The sequence below is a fragment of the Oncorhynchus masou genome, chromosome 13, assembly GCF_036934945.1.
Source record: "Oncorhynchus masou masou isolate Uvic2021 chromosome 13, UVic_Omas_1.1, whole genome shotgun sequence".
Taxonomy (NCBI): Eukaryota; Metazoa; Chordata; class Actinopteri; order Salmoniformes; family Salmonidae; genus Oncorhynchus; species Oncorhynchus masou.
In genome coordinates, this window is record NC_088224.1 from 53,762,476 (window position 1) to 53,786,660 (window position 24,185).

The 24,185-nt window shown below is 47.3% G+C and overlaps 1 protein-coding gene across 1 annotated transcript in view; it reads left to right on the forward strand.

Moving 5' to 3' along the window:
* Positions 1-5,553: 5,553 nt before the first annotated feature.
* Positions 5,554-24,185, forward strand: part of LOC135552586 (neuronal PAS domain-containing protein 1-like) — a 37,041-nt gene continuing 18,409 nt past the window's right edge. The window contains exons 1-3 of the mRNA XM_064984293.1: positions 5,554-6,271; positions 17,961-18,127; positions 19,392-19,630. Of these exons, the coding sequence (XP_064840365.1) occupies positions 18,033-18,127; positions 19,392-19,630 (334 nt within the window). The 5' untranslated portion in view covers positions 5,554-6,271; positions 17,961-18,032. The remainder of the gene's footprint in view (positions 6,272-17,960; positions 18,128-19,391; positions 19,631-24,185) is intronic.

Genomic DNA, 24,185 nt, shown 5'->3' on the forward strand with positions numbered 1-24,185 from the left:
TCTGTGTCACAGGGTGGTCACCTTTGACCCGTGCCTTGCAGCCCCGTCTGAAAGATGAGACAGAGAGCAGTTGTTTCGTGAGACATCCAAGAGGATAAAATGTCTGTTTGTTTAAACACCCAAGCCAGTCATTCTATCATTTGAAGCATTCACATCACAGCGCAATGCCCCTGCCCAGTAAAAACGAGTATTATTTCTCCCTTGAACTAATGCACAGAGCACTGCTGTTCTAACTGTCATCTGTTAAATTTCAGGACGTAACCTTGAGTCTAGCGTCTCCCCCATCTCCCCCTGGCTTTCAGCAGGCCCACGGCATCTTCAGAGGTTGGAGACTCTTGAAGTGTGATCCATTTAGATAGTGGTTTGTTTCTTCCTGTGCACACAACCACTCATGCACGCTCACACACACACACACACGCGTGTGCCCGGACAAACACACACAAACACAAACACACACACACACACACACAATCACGTGCACGCAGTCATGCGTTTTTTTGGGGTTGAAAGTCATCCCAGATAAGCTTGACAGACAGGTAGTAAATGCTTGGAAAGTGTATGTCGTGAGTTATGGTTATATGCTTCTTTAGGTACATTTATACTATTTACAATTTTAAAATCGACAAGCAATAATACAATTATTGTGTTTTATTTTCAGGGTTTCCAACTTGATCAGTTTCGACTTCAGTTCAAATACATTCTGTTGTCCAAATCATCCCCATCTGGTTGTTTTTCCCCCATACGCTGTTTGTGAAGGTTTACATTGAACATTCCAGCCTTGTATATCATCTCACTTACATTCGCCTCACTCCAGCCCCACATCTCCCCATGCTCCATCCCTCTATTTTCTTATCTGTTTTCCTCTCTCTCTCTCTCTCTCTCTCTCTCTCTCTCTTTCTATCGGTCTCTCTTTTCTCTGGCTCCTCTGGCTGGTCCCCCTGTGGCACACCGTGTCATGTCCCTAATTTATTTATAATTAGTGCTCTTTGTCGGGATGCGCGGGGAATGTTAAAGTACAAGCCACTCCGCTCTGGGTACAAATGGGCTAGTGTTCCTGCCTCTCCTCAACCCACCAACATAGCGACCCACCGGGCCAGTAGGGAGAGCTCTGCTGCTAGCCTCAACCACAGCCCCAGACAAAGTGCAGCACCTTAGGATGCAGCGGCACACACCCGCATACACGCACGGACGGACGCGGACATATGCACACACACTCACCCAGATTTACAGGTAAATGGTTGAGACGGACTGGAAAGCGACGTACAGACGGCTTTTCGGCGTTCAGTAATAGCCGTTTGTTATTGCGTTGCAATTTTGAACATTATTTCGGACGTATTTAAAAAGGGTCCTGAGTGACACGTGAACGTCTTAGTGCAGAGTGTTCGTTTCTAGGTTTTACTTTGGTTGTTGGCGTAGTGAGACTGGGCATGAATTACCACCGTTAGCGTTTCTTATCACGTCTATTAACGTCGACCCTGTCGTACTTCATTTACCTCAGCAAGAATGGCAGCAGTGACAGGACCCGCACGCGCACACACACACACACACACACACACACACACACACACACACACACACACACACACACACACACACACACACACACACACACACACACACACACACACACACACACACACACACATATACACACACACACACACACCCACACGCACACGCACACGCACACGCACACGCACACGCACACGCACACACACACACACACACACACACACACACACACACTTGTGATCAGCCAGCAGGAAGAGCTTTTGTCCTTGGGCTGGTTAGGGCACCTGGCTCCTCTCCCGTCCTTGTGATCCCTCCATTCCTTCCCTCTCGTGCGTTCTATCCCTCCTCTATCCCTCTCTTCCTCTTCCCCCTCTCTTCTCCTCGGATCTCTTCATCCCCCCCCCATCTCTCTGTCCTCCGCCCAAGGCAATGCCGTCCTGCAGGCTTTGATCAGAGGGCCAGGGAGGAGAGAGGAACTGGGTCAAAAAGTTGTGCTGGAGACTGCAGGAGAACAAGGGTGGAATATCGAGTAGGTGAGACCGAGAGAAAGGGAGAGATAGAGAGATAGAAGGGAGGGAGGTAGAGCGAGATGGGGAGCGTAAAATGGGGTAATCTAGAGAGAGTAGGGAGGGAGATGGTCGGGGATGAGTGGGAGATCGGGAGATACACAACGAGGGAGGGAGGGAGAGAGAGGGGGAGAATAGAGAAGAGGATGCCTGAACTGAGGGAGTGTAGAGAAGATAAAAAGAAAACCAAAGGAAGCAACAGGAGGGGATAGAGGAGAAGGACGTGGGAAAGTAGAGGTGTCTTAATTGAGTGAAAAGTAAAAAGGCAACACGTTTATCTTGGACGTGATGCTCGGCATGTACGCAGTGGGTCAGAGGATCGGGCTTTCACTCCACCACACTGTTATAGGACAGTGTGTGCCTGCGCGTGTGAGTCTGGCCCTGTTTGACTTGGCTCTGTGTTTTTAGCTCATTAGGATGCATGGTTTGTTAATATTCAGATCGATGGATTCATATGTGCCTGGTGTTTCTGCCCTCCTTGTGTCGTCAGCTCACCTGGGGATGAGGAGGGCTGAGGGGGAGAGGTGGAGGAAGGGGATACGGCGGAGGGCAGATTGGGGAGAGGAGGGGGTAGAAAGGGTTAGAAGGGGAGGGTCGGTTGGGGTGCGATCTGGCCAAGGAGGTTTATGGGGCTGGGGCTGTGCGATCTGTCACTGGGGATGGTGGGGTTGGAGGGGTGAGGGATTTAAAGGGGAGGAGGGAACCAGAAGTGTTTGGTTCTGGAGTAATTGGACCAAGGGGAGGTTAACCATACGCCAATGCACACACACATGCACAATCATACACGGGCATGCACACACACACACACACGTATGCAAACACACGCACACACACCCCCAAATATCCAGGCGCCTACTCCGAGCCACTCAGGCTAGCACAAACGAGGACAGTAAATGAAAGTGGTAATTACTTTTAAGACTAGAGAAGTGAAGGACTGTGTGGCGGAGAGCAACGGGTCACTGTTGAATGGAGAACAGGAGATCAACGAGACAGTGGGCGAGACAGATACACATCTCAATGAAATGTAGAGCAGTTCACTCAACAAAGGGGGAAAAAGGCGGCTTAATGGGTACATGTCCTCTAAGAATATCTTCTGAACGATTTGGAATCATTTCCATGAAGCAGATTCTGTCTTCCATGTTCCCTCATGCATATTGCATACAGGCCGGGGATAAAATAGAAAGCGTATTGTTATTTTGCTATATGCCACCTGGTGCAATGTATTTTATAGGGCTCTTACAGTCATTAACGCCATCGTTGTATTTTACGGTTTTGTTCTATAGTCACAGCGGATAACAACACATCTGTTTTTTGTTTGTTTTTTGGCACTGGGAACAGATTTGAGGAATGTAACACTTCACATTAAGGTTCTTCACTTCTTGTTATTAAAAAATAATGACACATTTGTATTATAAGTCAAATATAATATTTCGCAAGAGCTTTTTCTAATCCATTTCCCCAGAATTTTTTCCCCAAATATTTTTTGAGCGTGCTGGGCGGAGCCAGGTGAGCTCAGAGGTTATAGGGGTGGGTCTCTCTTAGCGTCCACTAGGGTCACACGCATCAATATCAGTGATCACATGGGCAGAGACGAAAGAGGAAGCGAGACGTCCCACTCCCCAAGAAATGTCTGGTTCATACACAGTCAATGAACTAATAAGCAGACAAGACCCAGCTGCTAATGCATTGGTTTCTATGGGAGAGCCATAGGTACGTTAAGCGTACCGGAACTGAAACGTTTTTCCAGTGTAAACAGAGTGGGACATCTTCATTTATTCACCATCTTTGATATGGGTCATTGAAGTCTGAATGACACTAACTCCTGGGGGTGCCCTAAGGCAATGTTGATACTTGTGCTCATGACTGTTCCCAAGGTGATATTTTTAAGACACAAGGGGGTTCCTTGTTTTGATATGGGAGTGCCTGGCGACTCTGTACAGACCTGTATTCAGAAACCTGTGTACGATGATTATATATGGAGACAGACATACGTCCCCGTGAGTCACTCCTTCAAGGGCGTTGCAGGAAGGCTTGGAGGGCAAAATCACCCACTCTGTCTCTCCGTCTCACAGCGGATTTCTTCTGAAACAGACAGAAGAGAGGAGTAGACACACACAAACACAACCCCCGAAAGGCCCTTCTCTCTCGCTTTGGGCTTCTTCTTTTGAGTGGGGGAACTTTTTACTCCCGTGCTCAGTGTTGTTTTTGTTCTAGTGGCTGGGTTGTCGGCTGTTTAAACTGCTGAGGGGTGGGGGTCCACTGGGGGTGTTTGAGGACTTTACTGGCCCCTCTCTCTCTCGCTCTTTCATTCGCGGTCGTAGCTGCCTTCACATCAATGAGCCAGGGAGACCAAAACACTGAATGCGTCTTCATTTGCCTGAACTTTTCACACGCCTCTCTTTTTGTTGCTACGAGTCAGCTCGTTTCCGTCGCCCGCCCGGGTACCAAAGTAGCACTTTTCTTCTCCCTTCTGTCCCTTTCCGTCGCACAATGTTAAGCCCATTTTTAGCTTGACATAATCTAAAATGGTACTTATCTGATTTTATGTCCACCTCAATGCATTAACTCCAGCTATTTCCCCATTATGTAGCTGCTTTTCTTTTTTTGGGTGAGTGCTGTGAGGGAGAGAGAGAGGGAGAGAGAGAGAGAGAGAGGGAGGGAGAGAGCGGGGAAGAGAGAGAGCTGGGAAGAGAGAGCGAGAGAGAGAGAGCTGGGAAGAGAGAGCGAGAGAGAGAGAGCGGGGAAGAGAGAGCGAGAGAGGGGGAGATTTGAGACCCAGACCACGGAGTAGACAGCCTATCAGTATTCAGTGGAGAAAGTGAGTGATGGAGGGAGAGAGATGGAGAGAGAAAAAAGGAGGGGGGATGTATCAATATTCTGAGTAGTGTTTGAGGGCAAGGGGAACGAACAGAGGAGAGGGGGAAGGGGGGACCGAGGGTGGAGGAAGGGAGGGAGGTTGGCGGGAGAGTACTTGAGTGAGTCTCTGAATGCGATTATTTGCTCATGTATGCACATGCTTGTGTGTGTGTGTGCGTGCATTTGTGTGTGTTTGGGCGTGTGAGTCTGTGTCTGTGTGTCTGTGCGTCAATCTGTTGGTGCGCCTGCGCGTGCGTGTGTGTGTGCGTGTAAATGCTTGTTCACGTGCCCCCTCTGTGTGATTGTTTTGCAGATGCTCACTTGGGTGCGTAATGTGGACGTATTTGTTGGATAGACTTTGTATAAGACCAGGGAAACAGTTTACAATGTGTTTGTATGTGATGGAATCTCCCACTTGCTTCAGTTACACACACCCTCCCTCTCTCTCTCCCTCCCTTCCTTCCTTCTCTCCCACCCTCTCCCTCTCCCTCTCTCTCTCTCTCTCTCTCTCTCTCTCTCTCTCTCTCTCTCTCTCTCTCTCTCTCTCTCTTTGCTTGTCTTTTACTCTCCCTGCTAATCAGCATTTGAAAGGCAGCTTTGACAGAGAAAGAAAGTGAGGGGCTGCGGGAGGAGGGGGTAAACGAAAGCAAGAGACAGTGAGTGAGAGCGAGCGAGAGAGAGAGAGAGAGAGAGAGAGAGAGAGAGAGAGAGAGAGAGACCGAAGCAAGAGTTGTACAACCATGCCTTTTATATTTACTAGCGACTGAGGGGGAAGAGAGAGTGAGAGAGGGTGAAGGGAGAGACAACCGGTGTGCGCAGCTTTCCCAAGAGGAAATTAAAAGAAAGAAGCTCAGCGGAGAGTGAGAGAGAGAGAGAGAGAGAGAGAGAGCGAGAGGAGGAGTGAGAGCGAGAGGGAGCATGCCGGCGAGAGAGCGAGGGAGAGAGAATCTCACGCTGGCTGTCTCCTAATCCTAGTCCATCTCTAAGAAGTGGCAGAGGGAGCAGAGTGTTAGTGAAGTGATCCTGAGCCAGCATAGCCTCTCTTCTCCACCAGCTAGCACCACTTGCGTACTCACACACACACACACACACACACACACACTTGCAACGGATTCCGCGGTGGGTCCGCCTGCCTGCGTGTCCAGGTCTTTTGTGAGCGTGAAGGGATTGCCTCCAGTCGGTCCAGCCTCTCAGCCCAGCCCACCCCCAGTGCGTTTGGGAGCAGGGGACCCCAGCCGGGCCATTTTGGGGGGCACAGGAGTCTGAAGGATAGAGGACGAAGAGGAAAAAGTACGTCCACTCAGAGAAGGGGAGTCAACGCTGGAAATGCCCATCAGGTGAGGCCATCCTGGAACAAGTTCTGGTCAGTGTACACACACACACACACACACACACACACACACACACACACACACACACACACACACACACACACACACACACACACACACACACACACACACACACACACACACACACACACGCACACACACACACACACACACGCACACACACTTCCACTGTTTGATGAAGTTGATTTGATGTTGTAGAAACTGGATGACATTCCAACAGTCATGTGAGTGTCATGTACTTAGATGGTTATGTCGGTTTGAGAGTGTATTTAAGATGTCACGTTTATTGAACAATGACAGGTACTTGTTTCCGAGCGTTTTAGGGGAAGTCTCACTTTTTGTGCGTCGTCTACTCTCCTCATTTCTAAACGAAGTTTAGAAGATGTCATACGTGCTGACACATGATAGTCCTCTGCTCTTAAAAAACATGTCTGAGCCGAAACAACGCGTCATTTACCGGTAAATATTCACCTTTGAACTAGATTAATAGCGTCTGGGGAAATATCAGTGTGTATCATTAGTTCAATTTACCTTACAAGTTACAATAAGAAATGTGAAATAGTGTATTTTAGATTTAAAATTGGATGGAAATGTGATATTTTCTGTCTGGAGATCACATTGGATATAAATATATGTGTAAATATCTGCTTTTTTTTTGTCTGCTCAGGACTGGATGTGTTGTCTATGTATTTACCCCAACTCTCTAAAGTAAACTGGATAAAAGTTGTTTCCATAACAGACATAAGAAAAGTACTTGCTTCCTAAGTTGTTTATTTCTGCCAGCGCACTGAGAGGTCAACATCTATTATTATCATTAAAGCCATTATTGTTTTTTCTATATATAAATATAGTCATTTCCTGTCCACTGTAGCTCGTTCAGAATAGTATTAGTCAGCTGCTGTAAAGGAACGAGAGAAAAGCCCAGTTGGCTGGACAGATGATTGTCGTGCTTTAGGACACTAACAGCAGGTGGCCATAATTGGGTAAATGACTGTTACAAAATGCCTGTGTAATCTGGTGCCTAGTGATAAATAGCAAATATCACCAATGTTATTTTATGATGACGCCCATCAAAAGAACAGGGATCATCAGGTATGTTATGCTTGACTATGTTGTTCGTCTTTGGCTCTGTTAGCGGTGTGTTTGTAGAGACCCCGCACAACTATGTAAAAGGGAGGACAGAAGAGTGACTTAGGAAAGACATTAACAAACAAATGTGTGTGTGTGTGCAAACGTGCGTGCGTGTGCGCAAACAAACACAGAGACCAGTGGTTCTTACCCAGGTGTGTTCTGTTCCGCCTTCGTGGAGTGTGTTGTCTGTCGACGGTAATGGAATGTTTCTGTGCTGTGTGAGTGTGTTGTCTGTCGACGGTAATGGAATGTTTCTGTGCTGTGTGAGTGTGTCTGTCGACGGTAATGGAATGTTTCTGTGCTGTGTGAGTGTGTTGTCTGTCGACGGTAATGGAATGTTTCTGTGCTGTGTGAGTGTGTTGTCTGTCGACGGTAATGGAATGTTTCTGTGCTGTGTGAGTGTGTTGTCTGTCGACGGTAATGGAATGTTTCTGTGCTGTGTGAGTGTGTTGTCTGTCGACGGTAATGGAATGTTTCTGTGCTGTGTGAGTGTGTTGTCTGTCGACGGTAATGGAATGTTTCTGTGCTGTGTGAGTGTGTCTGTCGACGGTAATGGAATGTTTCTGTGCTGTGTGAGTGTGTTGTCTGTCGACGGTAATGGAATGTTTCTGTGCTGTGTGAGTGTGTTGTCTGTCGACGGTAATGGAATGTTTCTGTGCTGTGTGAGTGTGTTGTCTGTCGACGGTAATGGAATGTTTCTGTGCTGTGTGAGTGTGTTGTCTGTCGACGGTAATGGAATGTTTCTGTGCTGTGTGAGTGTGTTGTCTGTCGACGGTAATGGAATGTTTCTGTGCTGTGTGAGTGTGTTGTCTGTCGACGGTAATGGAATGTTTCTGTGCTGTGTGAGTGTGTTGTCTGTCGACGGTAATGGAATGTTTCTGTGCTGTGTGAGTGTGTTGTGAGGTGTAACAGCACATGATCCCACCACCGCCACCTGCTCAGTCACTGCAGCTGCAAGGAGAAATCCCTCCACCCAGTAACACACCAGCACTTTTATAGACACAAGTGTTGATTTCAGAAGATGTCTTCCGGCTGTGGCATTTGTGTCTGTGTCACCACAAAGATTTGAAAACCGCTCCGGACGCGATTGGTCTCACAGACGCGGGCAGTTTCTAAAGCCAATCGTTCCCCTGTAGGCTCTGATAGGAGAAGATGCGCATCGTGGTCCCGTCAATCAGTAATAGCTAATGTTAGTCCTCGTTGACCGCGTGACCGTGTTCAAACCAGAACTTTTCTTCTTTGATTTGTTTCCATCTGTTTTGTGGATTTGACATTCTGGACCGTGTCCTTTTCTGGCATAGTGAGAATACGCAATCGAGCTCACAAAATGACTTTTTAAAAACATTTTTTCCACGCTATGGAGGGACGCTTGGGTGAAGGGATCGTCCTGGGCAACCTGGCCGTGATATATTTAGTTCCGTTGAATAACATGTCAATGGACCAACCATGTTTGAAGACCGCCAGATAGTCATTGAAATGTCCTTTTCTGAAGACTTTCATCAGGGCCAAGAAAAGGTACATATGTAGACCGACGGGTAGACGTTCTCATTTGTTTGACTGTCGATTCACCGTCCAAAAGGACAGACAGACAGGTGTCTGACTGTTGACACACACACACACACACACACACAATGAGCAAGCGAGCGAGAGAAGTGTGCGAGTGGGACAGATATCGGCTGCGTCAGTGACAAGAGGGTGTCAGCTCAGTGTCAGTGAGATGTGTTTAGTGTCACACTCTGCTGACCTGATCTCCGGTCAGGCTGTCCACTCTGCCCCGCTGTGGCTCCTTACATAACCCGTGCTGTCATTCACACACTGCCCTGCCGGGAGCCAGCGGCCCGAAGATTTACACACACACACACACGGACGCAGACACACACACATACATACACACACGGACGGACGCATGCAGACACATACACACGCACACATAGATACACACATTCACGCACACACACACACACATGTATATAAACACACACACGGATGCAAACATGCATGCATACATACAGGTAATTGCCAAATTCATAGAAACACGGGAGTAAATGAAGAACACAAAGTTTATTGAAAGCAGGTGCTTCCACACAGGTGTGGTTCCTGAGTTAGTTAAGCAATTAACATCCCATCATGCTTAGCAATTAACATCCCATCATGCCCCCCATCCACAGGGCACGAGTGGTCACTGAACGGTTTAATGAGCGTGAAAATGTTGTAAACCATATACCATGGCCGTGTCAGTCACCTGATCTCAACCTTATTGAACCCCTCTAGGAGATTCTGGGGGCGGTGTTTGAGACCGCGTTTTCTTCCACCATCAACAAAACACCAAATTATGGGAATTTCTTGTGGAAGAAGGGTGTCGCATCCCTCCAATAGAGTTCTAGACACTTGTAGAATCTATGCCAAGGTGCATTGAAGCTGTTCTGGTTCGTGGTGGTCCAACGCCCTACTAAGACACTTTATGTAGGTGTTTCCTTTACTTTGGCAGTTATCTGTACACTGTACAGGGTTTCAAAAGAGTTGTGTGGCTGTCCCCATAGGATAAGCTTTTTTTTCGGTTACAGCTAGAACCCTTTTGGGTTCCATGGAGAACCCTCGGTGGAAAGGGTTCAAATTGAAACCCAAAATGGTTCTACCCAGAACCAAAAAGATTCTACCTGGAACCAAAAAGGTTTCTTCAAAGGGTTATCCTATGGGGACAGCCGAAGAACCCTTTTAGGTTCTAGATAGCACCTTTTTTACCCGAGAGTGTACATACACACGTGTCGTCATGCACACAAATATTTTCAAATGTCGACAAAATGAAATGCGCTAGACAAGGTGGGATCTGTAAAATTAATTATCCGTGAAATGGCGGTGGAAACGCCTTTTATGTGCTAATATTGATGTAAGTATCATCATAGTAAACTTGGAGTCACGCAACCATATGTTGTGTGGTTCTCCCAGGCTCCCGCTAGGACTGGGTGGGAAAGCTGCAGTTTACTAGGCTACAGATGAAATAAGTTGCGATGAACTTCACAGGGTGGTGACAGTGCACGGTGACGAGCTTGATGCTCCTGTCCAATAAATATCGAGGGTCTTATTCTGGGGACATGATGATCTGTGCTTGGCTGCCATTTTGTCCATAATAACCTCATCATGTGGTAAACTATACCTGCACACGTGCCAAGAACAGAGTGGACACAACTGCGTTCTATAACAATTTTGTTTGTGACAAAACCATCAGTAGAGTTGAAAATGTGATGGAAACACATTTCACTTATTTTTATGTGCACTTCGTCATCACGCACAGCCTTTTATCCACAACAAGTCCATTTGATGGAAACCCATATCTGGTGGGAAAATGCGCATTTTTTGTTTTTGTGCAGATATTTGAATTATTTGCATGAAAATCTGTCACCCCATTTGGATGAAAATCTAGCCGTATTTACAAGCATTTGGTTCCGGTATTTATATACTAATAGAGGGATTCCTCACGAAACCCAGACAAAAACAGACCATGATTTTGGGGGATTTTCACTAAATGTAATCCATATATTTGACATTTGTAGCTAAAAGCATAATTGAGAAAGTAATTGATCAAAGTTGACATATTTATGACATTGTTACGGCTTTCGTTGTGGGAAGGAGAGTCGGACCAAAATGCGGCGTGTAGATTACGATTCATGTTTAATGACAAACACACTAAACACTACAAACAATAAACGTAACGAAAACCGAAACAGCCTATACTTGTGTAAACTAACACAGAACAAGGACATAAGGACAATCACCCACGAAACACTCAAAGAATATGGCTGCCTAAATATGGTTCCTCATCAGAGACAACGATAAACACCTGCCTCTGATTAAGAACCACTTCAGACAGCCATAGACTTAACTAGAACACCCCACTAAGCTACAATCCCAATACAAACACACCACATACAAAATCCCTTGCTACACCCTGGCCTGACCAAATAAATGAAGAAAAACACAAAATACTTAGACCAGGGCGTGACAGAACCCCCCCCCCCCAAGGTGCGGACTCCCGGACGCACACCAAAAACCATAGGGGAGGGTCCGGGTGGGCGTCTGTCCATGGTGGCGGCTCCGGCGCAGGACGTGGACCCCACTCTATCAAAGGACTTAGTCCCTCCTCCTCGCGTCCTTAGATAGTCCACCCTCGCCGCCGACCATGGCCTAGTAGTCCTCACCCAGAACCCCACTGGACTGAGGGGCAGCTTGGGACCCATCCTCCAAAGGACCATTCTATGGATTACACTAAGTAAAAATCCCCCAAATCATGGTATTTTTTCTGGGTTTTGTGAGGAATCACTCAATACGAATATATACACGCTACATGCAACAATTTCAACCATTTGACTGAGTTACAGATCATATCAGGAAATCAGTCAATTGAAACAAATTAATTAGGGCCTAACCTATGGATTTCCTATGACTGGGCAGGAGCGCAGCCATCGGTGGCCCTGGGAGGGCATAGGCCCACCCACTGGGAAGCCAGGACCAGCCAATCAGAATGAGCTTTTCCCCACACAAGGTCTTTAGTACAAACATAAATACTTCTAAGTGTCATCATCTGTCTAGGTGGCTGGTTTCAGACAATTCCGCAGGTGAAGAAGCCCGTTGTGGAGGTACTGGGCTGGTGTGGTTACACGTGCTCTGCGGTTGCGAGGCCGGTTGGACATACTGCCAAATTCTCTAAAATTATGTTGAAGGCAGCTTATGGTAGAGAAATTAACAGTAAATTCTCTGGCACAAATCTGGTGGACATTCCTGTAGTCAGCATGTCAATTTCACACTTCCTCTAAACTTGAGACATCTGTGGCATTGTTTAGTGTAACAAAACTGCACCTTTTAGAGTGGCCTTTTATTGTCCCCAGCACAAGGTGCACCTGTGTAATGACCATGTTGTTTAATCAGCTTCTTGATATGCCACACCTGTCATGGATTATCTTGGCAGAGGATAATTCTCACTAACAGGGGTGTAAACAAATTTGTCCACAAACCTTGAGAGAAATCAGCTTTTTCAGCTCATGAAACATGGGACCAACACTTCACATGTTGTGTTTACATTTTTTGTTCTGTATAAATGTACACTGAGGATATTCAAAACGCACTCTCTTTAAAATATTGCGCAGTACATAAAAGGACAAGGATGCAGTATGTACACACTGAAAAAGGACGTAAATATTCTCGCTCACTCTCACATACTGCCCCCACAGAAATGCAGAGCGGCACACCTGCCAAGAAAGAACAGACAACGTGAGTAGACATGCATGTGCTTAACCAGGTACAGGGCAGGTGCACTGAAATCCATTCTGCACTGGAACTCACCTACACAACTTATGCAACCCTTGTAAGCCACTGATACTAGACTGAACTCTCTGATGTGTGTATACATGTACTTCTATTTAAATGTATTCTATGTTAATGTGTGTGTGTATGTGTGTGTGTGTGTGTGTGTGTGTGTGTGTGTGTGTGACCCTGTGTGCTGGTGATGCACGGTTCAGCTGTTTGTTCACCCGCACCCACCCGCATGTGCGAATAACCCATCTGCAACCGTCCGACTATGTGTAATAAAGTGAAAATCTGAGGCCCGCACCCGACCCCCAACCCGAAAACAACCCGACCACAACCCGACCACAACCCGACCACAACCCGACCCCCAACCCGACCCCCAACCCGACCACAACCCGACCCCCAACCCGACCCCCAACCCGACCCCCAACCCGACCACAACCCGACCCCCAACTGGCCAATATAGAAAATGCTCTGAACAGTTCCCGTGTAACTTTTTCTCCCCAGGTTCCCAAAAGCATTTGGTGACTGGTGTGTATCCGGCGTTCACATACAGTTAGGCCGTAAAGCACTTATTGCACTAATGCCAGATAAAAATGATGAACGAAAAACTTCAATGCAGCCTATAGACATGAATTGCACAATAATTATACATTTATGGATTTTTTTATGCCTTTTTTTCCCTTTCTTCTTTTCATTCAACCCGCTCGCCACCCGCCCGCCCGTCACCCACACAATATTTCATGACCCTAATCACGCCCTGCGGGGTTATGAGTCAACCCGCGCATTACACTGTGTGCTGGGCTAAGGCATGTGCTTATCTAGAGGTCAGTGGTGATGATCTCGCTGCCCGAGGGAAGTGGATTTAGTGTCTCCTTAACTGTTCCCAGATAAAATAAATAAAATAATCAGGTACATTATGCATCTCTCTCTCTCTCTACCTTTAAGTCCTTTCCCTTTTCCTTTCGAAACGGTTAGGACATCTTTGGGTGAATTTGTCGCAGTTCTGACTCATAAGTTTTGCTTCAACTTTATATCGTTACATTTATAAAGCCTTTACCAATACTTCTGCATATCTATATAGCTCTAATGTAATTGTATGCATAAGAAATCTTATTTCCCTGCTTTTATTCCCCTCTCTGATATTAATCTACCGGCTGTCAGGGCTACTACTTTCATGTAGGACTGTCCAAGTGGGTCTGTGGTGTATCGACAGTGTTCACATGCAGTATTACCATGCTATCTCGGCGCTCCAGCCGCACGGTGGATCATCATCATTGAAAAGCATGGATTTTCTGTTGCACCGTGTCCGTGAGGACTAGGACATCAAAGAAAGCCTACTGAGGCCCTATGAAAGGAGGGAGAGAGCTATCGATTAGTGGAGGTAAACACGAGCAAACTTCCCTCTCCTCGTTCTGCTCTCTCTATCCACCCCGCTCTCTATCTCCCTTCTCTCGTTTTCTCCACCGATCCTTCTCTCTCTTTATCTCTCCATCTCTCTCCATCCACCCCTCTCCTCTCCATTCATCCTTCTCTCTGGAAGGTCCTACAGTAGACCTCTTGTTTCTGGGGTCACTCAGCTATAGGTAGGGCCTGTTTTAGGAATGAATGGTTAACCCAAACTGCTCTTGTTCCCTCGTGGCCGCTCCCTTCGTTCCGTTCCATCCCTCCTTCCCTCCTCATTGCCGTGACGATACCTGGGGGTGGGCAGGGTCACTCTGGTCTAATCTAACAGCATATTGATTCCATTAGATAATTAATGACCCGGGTTGGGGGTTGGGGAGGACAGGGAGGGGTGCAGTGGGCGGAGGGTAGTGCTTAAGCCCTTGAGAGTTGGAGAGAACCTTGGGCCAGGAATGAGTCAAGGTCAGACGCAGCCGGTGCTTCAATGTGGAGGTGGCTTGCCGGCTGAGGACCGGAATACCGAACCTTAGAGAGAGAGGCGAGAGAAAAGTATAGGCAGAGAGAGAGGCGAGAGAGGGAGAGAAATCATCACGTCCAACGATCCAGTGTAGGTGTGGATTGATCAGTAGTCGAGTCAAAAGTAAATAGAGAAACATCTACCTACTGGAGACCAGAATACTGAGCTATCTCTTTATGGACACTCCAGCCAATCATCAAGGTCCGTTCACCTATGTGATAATGTCCCCCACTGAAAGAAAACAGTTCAACTTCTACAAGTCAAATAATTCGCTGGTCTACATAATTGATATGGATGAGTTTTTTGCCTCTGTATGGTTTGGACGTTTTCACACCTCTACGGTCTCTTTCTCTCTTTCTCTCTTTCTCTTTCTCTCTCTTTCTCTTTCTCTTTCTCTCTCTCTCTCTCCCTTTCTTTCTCTTTCTCTCTCTCTTTCTCTTTCTCTCTCTCTCTCTCTTTCTCTCCTTCTTTCTCTCTCTCTCTTTCTCGTTCTCTCTCTCTCTCTCTCTTTCTCTTTCTCTCTCTCTCTCTCTCTCGCTCTCCTTCTGTGAGATGGGTACCAGCTGTCCTGTCAGGTGGTTGAGGGACCAGTCATACCGAATAGTAAACCTTATCAAACAGACAGTGTTTCACCGTGGTAAGAGGAGTAGAAAGGAAACGGGAAGGTGAGGAGAGGTGTGTGCGGCTGTTGTCTTTCCCAGTGCCAAAGCAGACGGCCTAACTGTATCACTGCACAGGCCAACGTTACCCGGGCAACACACTCATTTGTTTAGTACTTTTTTAACGAGCATTCCAAACATTCTACTCCATTCACTTCCATTCTATTTTATTCCATCCTATTCCAACTGACATTACCAGGGCTGACTGTGTCCCAGAGGTGCACAGTTAGGTGGGTGGGGGTCTTAGCTGATATTTAGACCCAGCTCCCCCCAGGCCTTGGCCAGGTCATCAGTGGGGCTCTAGGGGAGAACTGTGAGGCAGACAACAGCCATTTCCCTGCAGCCTGGGCAGTGGCATTCCAGCAGGCAATCGTCTGCGTGCTGTTTGCCTTAAATGTGTTCATTTGCCCGACTCCCCCAGTCAGAGCTCCGTGGGGAGAGTCGGAGCGCTCTAACGAACCTCTGACAGCTGGAGGCTCTAATTAAACGTCCCCCCGCTGAAAACAGACAGCGGAGCGGCCAAACGAACTAACTCGCCGGCCGACCAACCCGACGGAGAGGCTCTGAGCGGCGAACGCCCTCCCTCCCAGCTCTGTGCTGTCTACACGAGAGCCAGCCGCAGAGCAGAGAGCAGGGCAGCCACAGCATGAGGGGATTACACAGAGATACACACACAGGTGACGCACATGTCCCACATACAGGTGACACACATGTCCCACACACAGGTGACGCACATGTCCCACACACAGGTGACGCACACGTCCCACACACAGGTGACGCACACGTCCCACACACAGGTGACGCACATGTCCCACACACAGGTGACGCACACGTCCCACACACAGGTGACGCACACGTCCCACACACAGGTGACGCACACGTCCCACACACAGGTGACGCACACGTCCCACACACAGGTGACGCACATGTCCCACACACAGGTGACGCACATGTCCCACACACAGGTGACGCACATGTCCCACACACAGGTGACGCACATGTCCCACACACAGGTGACGCACACGTACGCATGCACACACCATAATACTTTTGCAGCCTGTATAGCAAAGTCATGCTGTTTTGGCAGAGCTGCTGTAAGAGCCTCATCAACAGTATGTTTTATATCTGAATAATCTTTTGTTGCTTATCAATAAACCTTCACAGATGACACGGTTGACGGACAGCTTGCTGCCCGCGGCACTGTAGAGAGCGTTCGGCGCGGTCCGTTTTGGGGGGAGTGCATTAGTAGCCTCCCAATCTGCGACAAGGTTATGAAGCTGATTGAATAATTAGCGCCGAGGCCCCGTCCATTACGGCCCGCGCCGCCGCTGATGTGCTGCCGGCCTTCTGTCTATAGAGATAGAGACGCCCCGGTCGATAGAGACACAGATTAGATAAGGACAGATTGGGTCAATTAAGAGATAAACATACAGGTATGGGACAGAGCGGGTGTGTGCGGGTGTGTGCGTGTGTGTGTGTGTGTCTGTGTGTGTGTCTGTGTGTGTGTCTGTGTGCGTGTGTGTGCGTGTGTGTCTATGTGTGTGTCTGTGTGTGTGTGTGCGTGTGCGTGTGTGTGTGTAACATGCGTGAGAGATGAGTGGAAGATACATTGTGTGACTTTATTTCCCCAGCACACAATGTGATGTACACAGCAAGCAAGGTTGGGGAGGGTGATGTAAAATGCCATTGTTGCACACGGCTCAGGGATGGTGTGTCGGCTACAGAGATTCTACAGTGATGTGATGCTGGGTTGGGAATTGGAAGGTACAGCATGTGTGGTCACAGTCATGTTAAATGCACTGGAAAGTGTTCTCTTGTAGACTAAGGAAACATCTCACCAAATTATGCTAAATTATAGTTCTGGATTGCCAAGTTTAAATAGAAAGTCGTTTAATTGAAATCTCAATGTAACGTGATTGCTCGGCCCAGTCTGGTTCTACATATCCCAGCTCCCTACCCCAGCCTGATCCGATGCTACCCAGCCCAGCCTGGTTCCCCTCCCCTGGTACTGTTGACCCCGTGGTAGAGGTCAGCCCTGGCCGCAGGGCAGGACACCATGCTGCTGCAGGCCACATTGACCTTTTAAAGGTCACCAGAGCACAGAGGCAGAGAGGGGGAGGGGAGAGGGAGGCCAGCCAACTGGCACCGCTGGTGGAACTGGGAGCTAGAGGGTGAGTGTGTGGGGGAGGCAGGGGGGGTCTTCAACTCTCTGCTTTGCCCTGTCTTTGCTAACCGGAGTGAGACTTCTGTAATGAATGGGTTTTTTTTATAGCACAGTGGACATTCTTCAAAGCTTTTATAGAGACGTGTAACAGTATAGCTTCCGTCCCTCTCCTCGCCCCGACCTGGGCTCCAACCAGGGTCCCTCTGCACACATCGACAACAGCCACCCTCGAAGCATCATCACCCATCGCTCCACAAAAGCCAAGGGGAGCAACTACTTCAAGGTCACAGAGCGAGTGACGTCACCCATTGAAACGCTATTAGCGCACACCTCACTAACTCGCTAGCCATTTCACATCGGTTACACAGGCATACCTAACTAACCATAATCCCCCCCCCTCTCTCTCTCTCGTTCTCTCTCGCTCTTTCTTTCTCTCTCTCTCTCTCTCTCTCTCTCTCTCTCTCTCTCTCTCTCTCTCTCGCTTCCTCACTCCTGCAGGGGGTCTGAGCCTGTCACAGCCTCGGCCAATCGCAGCCTCCGTTAGAGGTGGCGGCTGCATGTGATTGGAGGATGGCGACCATGCCATTCGTCAGCGAGGGAAAGTGTGTGAGCGTGGAATGGGACTTCCTACAGGGACTACTGGCCAAACCCCCCACCCTGCCCTGGTGAGAAATACACACACACACGCACACACACACACACACACGCACATAATAGCATTGCATAGCGAGTGCTAACACACACAAACACTTACTCATATTCTATACTATCACACCCACACAGCCCCTCTCACACACTCTGTACTGTATAGTAAAATGCTTATTGCTCTGTAGCCTTGGCTGTCATGGCTGTTAATCCCTTTCCCTTAGTGGGAGATTACGTACATTTGGCTGGAATTATTAATGGGACGGTCATTTATAGGCGGATATAAAAACTAAGCAGAATCAATGGGTGAGTATCGATTGTCCTCTCAGGTGAGTTGAGCTCGTATAATAATGAGACGCGTGGAGGACAGAGCTATTCCAAACACAGCTGTTTACACACCCTGGAGAACACAGACTGACCGGGGAAACACCGACATGTTGGCTGATAAGGACAAATGCCACACACACACACACACACACACACACACACACGGAAACATGCGTACACACATTTTATTTTCTCAATTTCTCTCTCTCTATTGCCCTCTCTCTCACACACACACACACACACACACACACACACACACACACACCCTCCCTCCCGTGGCAGGCAGTCTGCAGGCCCGGAATGAGAATCGATGTCACAGACACGGGGGAGAAATGCTGTTTCTTTATTCTACCACAGACACAAACTGTGGAGTCGCCGTGACAACATAATTCTACCACTCAGGCCCCATTGAGGGGAGTCGATACCCAATCAGAGAGACAGGCTACCTGGGCCCTGGGCCCCCACTGCCACACGGCCCCTCCCCCTCCAATTGATCCCTCAATCACCGCTGCAGCCCAGTATCCGCCAGCCAGTCGCATGGCTGTGTGTGAGGCAGAGAAAGAGCGAGAGAGTGTGGATGCTAGTGTGTGTGTGTGTGTGTGTGTGTGTGTGTGTGTGTGTGTGCGTGCGCGTATGTGTGTGTGTTGGAAGCAGAGGCTCTAGCTGTGCTGTGTAATAGTCATGTGTATACCAGTGTGACAGGGGAATAGACCCTGGTAGATAGAGCACTTTCTGTCTGTAATTACACAGACAGACAATCTGCTGGAGACGGTTGGAATTGAGATTGGTTCACTGATATCGCGGGTGTCATTATATACCTTTTAAATGACTGTTCTCGGGTCAGCGTCAGCGTACACGGCCAAGCCCACTGGTGGTTGTTCTGCGGTCAGTTAGGACACCCTTTTCACCCACAGTTCCCCTCTACCTTCTGTTTCCTGTCATTCCCTCCTCCTCCAGTTTGCAGAACCTGCGGAAGGAGAAGTCTCGTAATGCCGCTCGTTCCCGTCGCGGCAAGGAGAACTTTGAGTTCTTTGAGCTGGCCAAGATGCTCCCTCTCCCCGGGGCCATCACCAGCCAGCTGGACAAGGCCTCGGTCATCCGCCTCACCATCAGCTACTTGCACATGTGCACCTTCGCCAGCCAGGGAGACCCGCCCTGGTGCCCCCTGCTGGAGGGAGAGAACCACTGCAGCAAAGGTGAGCTCTCACCCTTACCTTACCTTACCCAATGATCTTAGCCTGGAATAACTGGGAAAACTCAGTCACCGACGCTGCAAACAAAAGCAGTTTGAAAATGCTACTGTAGGTGTATCAGCATTGTAACAGCACTATAATATTCTATGTAGTTCCTCACCCAATGCACCACACCAACACACATCTCCCTATACCTGATTGACCTTCCCCCTCATCACATAGTGAGAGTGTGAGAGAGAGAGAGAGAGAGAGAACTAAAGAGAGGTAGAGAGACAGAGAGAGAGAGAGAGAGAGAACTAAAGAGAGGTAGAGAGACAGAGAGAGAGAGAGAACTAAAGAGAGGTAGAGAAACAGAGAGAGGGGTGAGAGAGAGACAGAGAGAGACAGAGAGCGGGAGACAGAGAGAGAACTAAAGAGAGGTAGAGAGAGAGAGAGAGAGAGAGAGAGAGAGAACTAAAGAGAGGTAGAGAGACAGAGAGAGAGAGAGAGAGAACTAAAGAGAGGTAGAGAGACAGAGAGAGGGGTGAGAGAGAGACAGAGAGAGACAGAGAGCGGGAGACAGAGAGAGAACTAAAGAGAGGTAGAGAGACACAGAGAGAGAGAGAGAGAGAGGGTGACAGAGAGAGAACTAAAGAGAGGTAGAGAGACAGACAGACAAAGAGACAGAGAGAGGGGGTGAGAGACACAGAACGAGAAGCAGACAGAGAGACACAAAGACAGAGAGATGATACACAAAGGAAGGAGGAGCCTATTGGTGCTTTCGGTAATTACAGGAATTAGCTATATAATGAGGAGAGTGTGATTATAAAGGTTGTCTAATTGCTACTGTTACTGAGGGGAAACAACTCGGCTACAATTAGGTGTGTGTGCGTGTACGTGTTTTATAAGAGCACCTGTGAGGAGTGTGTGTGTGTGTGTGTGTGTGTGTGTGTGTGTGTGTGTGTGTGTGTGTGTGTGTGTGTGTGTGTGTGTGTGTGTGTGTGTGTGTGTGTGTGTGTGTGTGTGTGTGTGTGTGTGTGTGTGTGTGTGTGTGTGTGTGTGTGTGTGTGTGTGTGTGTGCGTGCGTGTGTGTGTGTAATAATTTTTTCTGCACCCGTGTGTGTGTCTGTTACTCTCAGCAAGTCCTCCTGAAATGGGACGAACCCATGATAGCTCTTTGATACCGTATGAGATATGAAGACATGGATAGTATGTACCTAGCAAACAATGGCGGTCCAGTTCTCATATGCCCATGCACTCGCTTATTTTACAAGAAAGTCTTCGAAGGACTCATAGGCTTTACTGTATGCAATTTTATTACCATTGTTTGGTGAATATGTTTCTCGAGGAGCCTTGGAAGAGGCCTGGTGAAAGCAAGACACGGACATCTCATTGAAAAGCACATCTATCTATTCAATGCTTCGATCAATCTTCAATTGGCGCTCATGCACCTGTGGAAACGCGCTCAATCCGCTAGCAGATGTTCTAACAAAGCCTTACAAATGCATCTATGGCAGTCTGGAGTCGTCGTCGTCCCCCCTCACACATCTCAATGCGTACACTGCTGTATGTAATGCAGTACATCTAACCATTGATCTATTTTTAATGTCTGAAATCTATACTGAAGTTCCCTCTGAGGGAAAAAAAGAAGTAATTCTCCTCTATACATCAGCCTTCAGCAAACGGGAGAATATGACGCACGCACATAGGTTAATGTTGAGCGTGATGCTGGACTGGAGGTTGTCTACTTGTACCCCGAGACCCGAGGTCGGATCTGATAGGATTGCCTCGGGTAGTTGTAACTGTAGGATGAGAAAGCTCATGCACTGCAGCCTCAATTAGAATTAGCATCGCTTACTCAGCTCGTCCCGGTTTGATGCAGTCAAGATACGTACTATGTGATGATATTTGAGGATAAATAACCTATCTATGGCAGCTATTAGTCTACTATAGCGCGAGGCGGCTTGGTTGGTCGCTGCCCTTTCGGAAAAAAACGATTGCAGTCAGAGTGCGCTATGACTGCATCACACTGCAGTACAACCGCAGGTCAAGTGCAGTATATCTGCAGTATTGCTGCAAATACTGCGTCCAAGTTACACCATTTTTTTTACTGCAGTAATTTTGCAGTGTTACTGTTTGCTGATGATCTGGTGCTTCTGTCCCCAATCAAGGAGGGCCTACATCAGCACCTAGATACATCAGCACCTAAATACATCAGCACCTACATCTGCACAGATTCTGTCAGACCTGGGCCCTGACAGTAAATCTCAGTAAGACAAAAATAATGGTGTTCCAAAAAAAGTCCAGTTCCCAGGACCACGAATACAAATTCCATCTAGACACCGTTACCCTAGAGCACACAAAAAACTATACATACCTTGGCCTAAACATCAGTGCCACAGGTGATTTCCACAAAGCTGTGAATGATCTGAGAGACTTGGCAAGAAGGGCCTTCTATGCAATCAAAAGGAACATAAAATGAAACTTACCTATTAGGATCTGGCTAGAAAAATACTTGAATCAGTTATAGAACCCATTGGCCTTTATGGTTGTGAGGTCTGGAATTCACAAAATGTGACGAACACCAAATTAATACTCTGCATGCAGAATGCTGCAAGAATATCCTACATGTACAACGTATAACACCAAATAATGTGTGCAGTGTAGTTAGGCCGATACCTGCTAATTATCAGAATACAGAAAAGAGCTGTTAAAATTCCACAACCACCTAAAAGGAAGCGATTCCCAAACCTTCCATAAAGCCAACACCTACAGAGAGATGAACCTGGAGAAGAGTCCCCTAAGCAAGCTGGTCCTGGGGCTCTGTTCACAAACACAAACAGACCCCCCACAGAGCCCCAGAACAGCAACACAATTAGACCCAACCAAATCATGAGAAAACAAAAAGATAGTTACTTGACACATTGGAAAGAATTTACAAAAAAACTGAGCAAACTAGAATGCTATTTGGTTCTAAACAGAGAGTACACAGTGGCAGAATACCTGACCACGGTGACTGACTCAAACAAAAGCTTTGACTATGTATAGACTCAGTGAGTATAGCCTTGCTGTTGAGAAAGGCCATTGTAGGCCGACCTGGCTCTCAAGAGAAGACAGGCTATGTGCTCACTGCCCACAAAATGAGGTGGAAACTGAGCTGCACTTCCTAACCTCCTACCAAATGTATGACCATATTAGAGACACATATTTCCCTCAGATTACACAGATCCACAAATAAATCGAAAAAACAAACCCAATTTTGATAAACTCCCATATCTACTGGGTGAAATACCACAGTGTGCCATCGCAGCAGCAAGATTTGTGGCCTGTTGCCACAAGAAAAGGGCAACCATTGAAGAACAAACACCATTGAAAATACAACCCACATTTATGTATATTTGTTTTCCCTGTAACGTTTTAATTCTTTTGAAACTTTTGTGAGTGTAATGTTCACTGTTAATTTGTATTGTTAATTTCACCTATTATCTAGTTCACCTGCTTCCGTAATGTTTCCCATGCCAATAAAGCGGTTAAATTGGAGGGGGGGTTGGGGGGGGAGAGGTAGTGGAAGAGGAAAAGAAGTAGAGGTAGAAAGATAGAGGACCAGTGAAGTAAAACTGTTTTTTTCTCACAAATTGTGTCTGTGGTGGGGGTTGGGCCCACAGTAGAGTGCGATAGTCCTGAACCTTTCTTTTAATGTATTATTCAAGACTACTGTATATGCACAGGTGATTTGAGCTTTTGAGAGAATCTCTCTTTCAGATATGACTTCCACCCTGTAGAAATGCCAAATATGAACCTGTCTATCTTCAGGAACATCTCAGTAGTTAGCAGTTTTACAATGTTGTAGAGATGTTCTTCTCATGACCGAATACACTGACAGACAACACAAAACTCTCTCTCTCTCTCTCTCTCTGTGTGTCTAGCTGTCTCTTGACTTTTAGTCTGCCTCTCTTTTCTATCTCTCTGTCATCTCTCTCGCTCTTTCCCCTCTCTGTCTTACCATCTCCTGATCACCTCTCCTCTGTCTCTCTCCTTCACTTTCACAGTGTCTGCCTCTCCCCTAATTTCCAGCGTTTAAAGTGGCGATGGCTTTTAAGGGAAGTTAATTGCACTCAAATTATGGTCGACCGCAGAAGGAGCGACAGAGAGAGCGACACAGGGAGAGAGAGAGGGAGGGAGCGAGCGAGGGATTGCCGAGTGAGAGGATAATTGCGGTGGAGAAGGACGTTGCGATTATGGCCGCTTTTTCTCTCCCGTCTGTCGTCTCAAACTCTGTCTGTTCCGACAGGGGTAACAGACACACACACACACACACACTTGGATAACCATCAGAATTGGAGCTCAGTAAACAAGTTGCTATGTGATGAGTTTCACCTATGAAAAGACAACTAGCATGAGTAAACTTGAGTAAAAAAGATAAAAACAAGTCCGGTCCAAAATTATTGGCACACTTGATAAAGATGAGCAAGAACAAGACTGTGTCAAATAAATAATTCATTAAGCTATAGTGTATGCTGAAAAAAAATGGACAACTATTAATATTTAAGCAATTGCTCAGAAAAAAAAAAATCTCAAA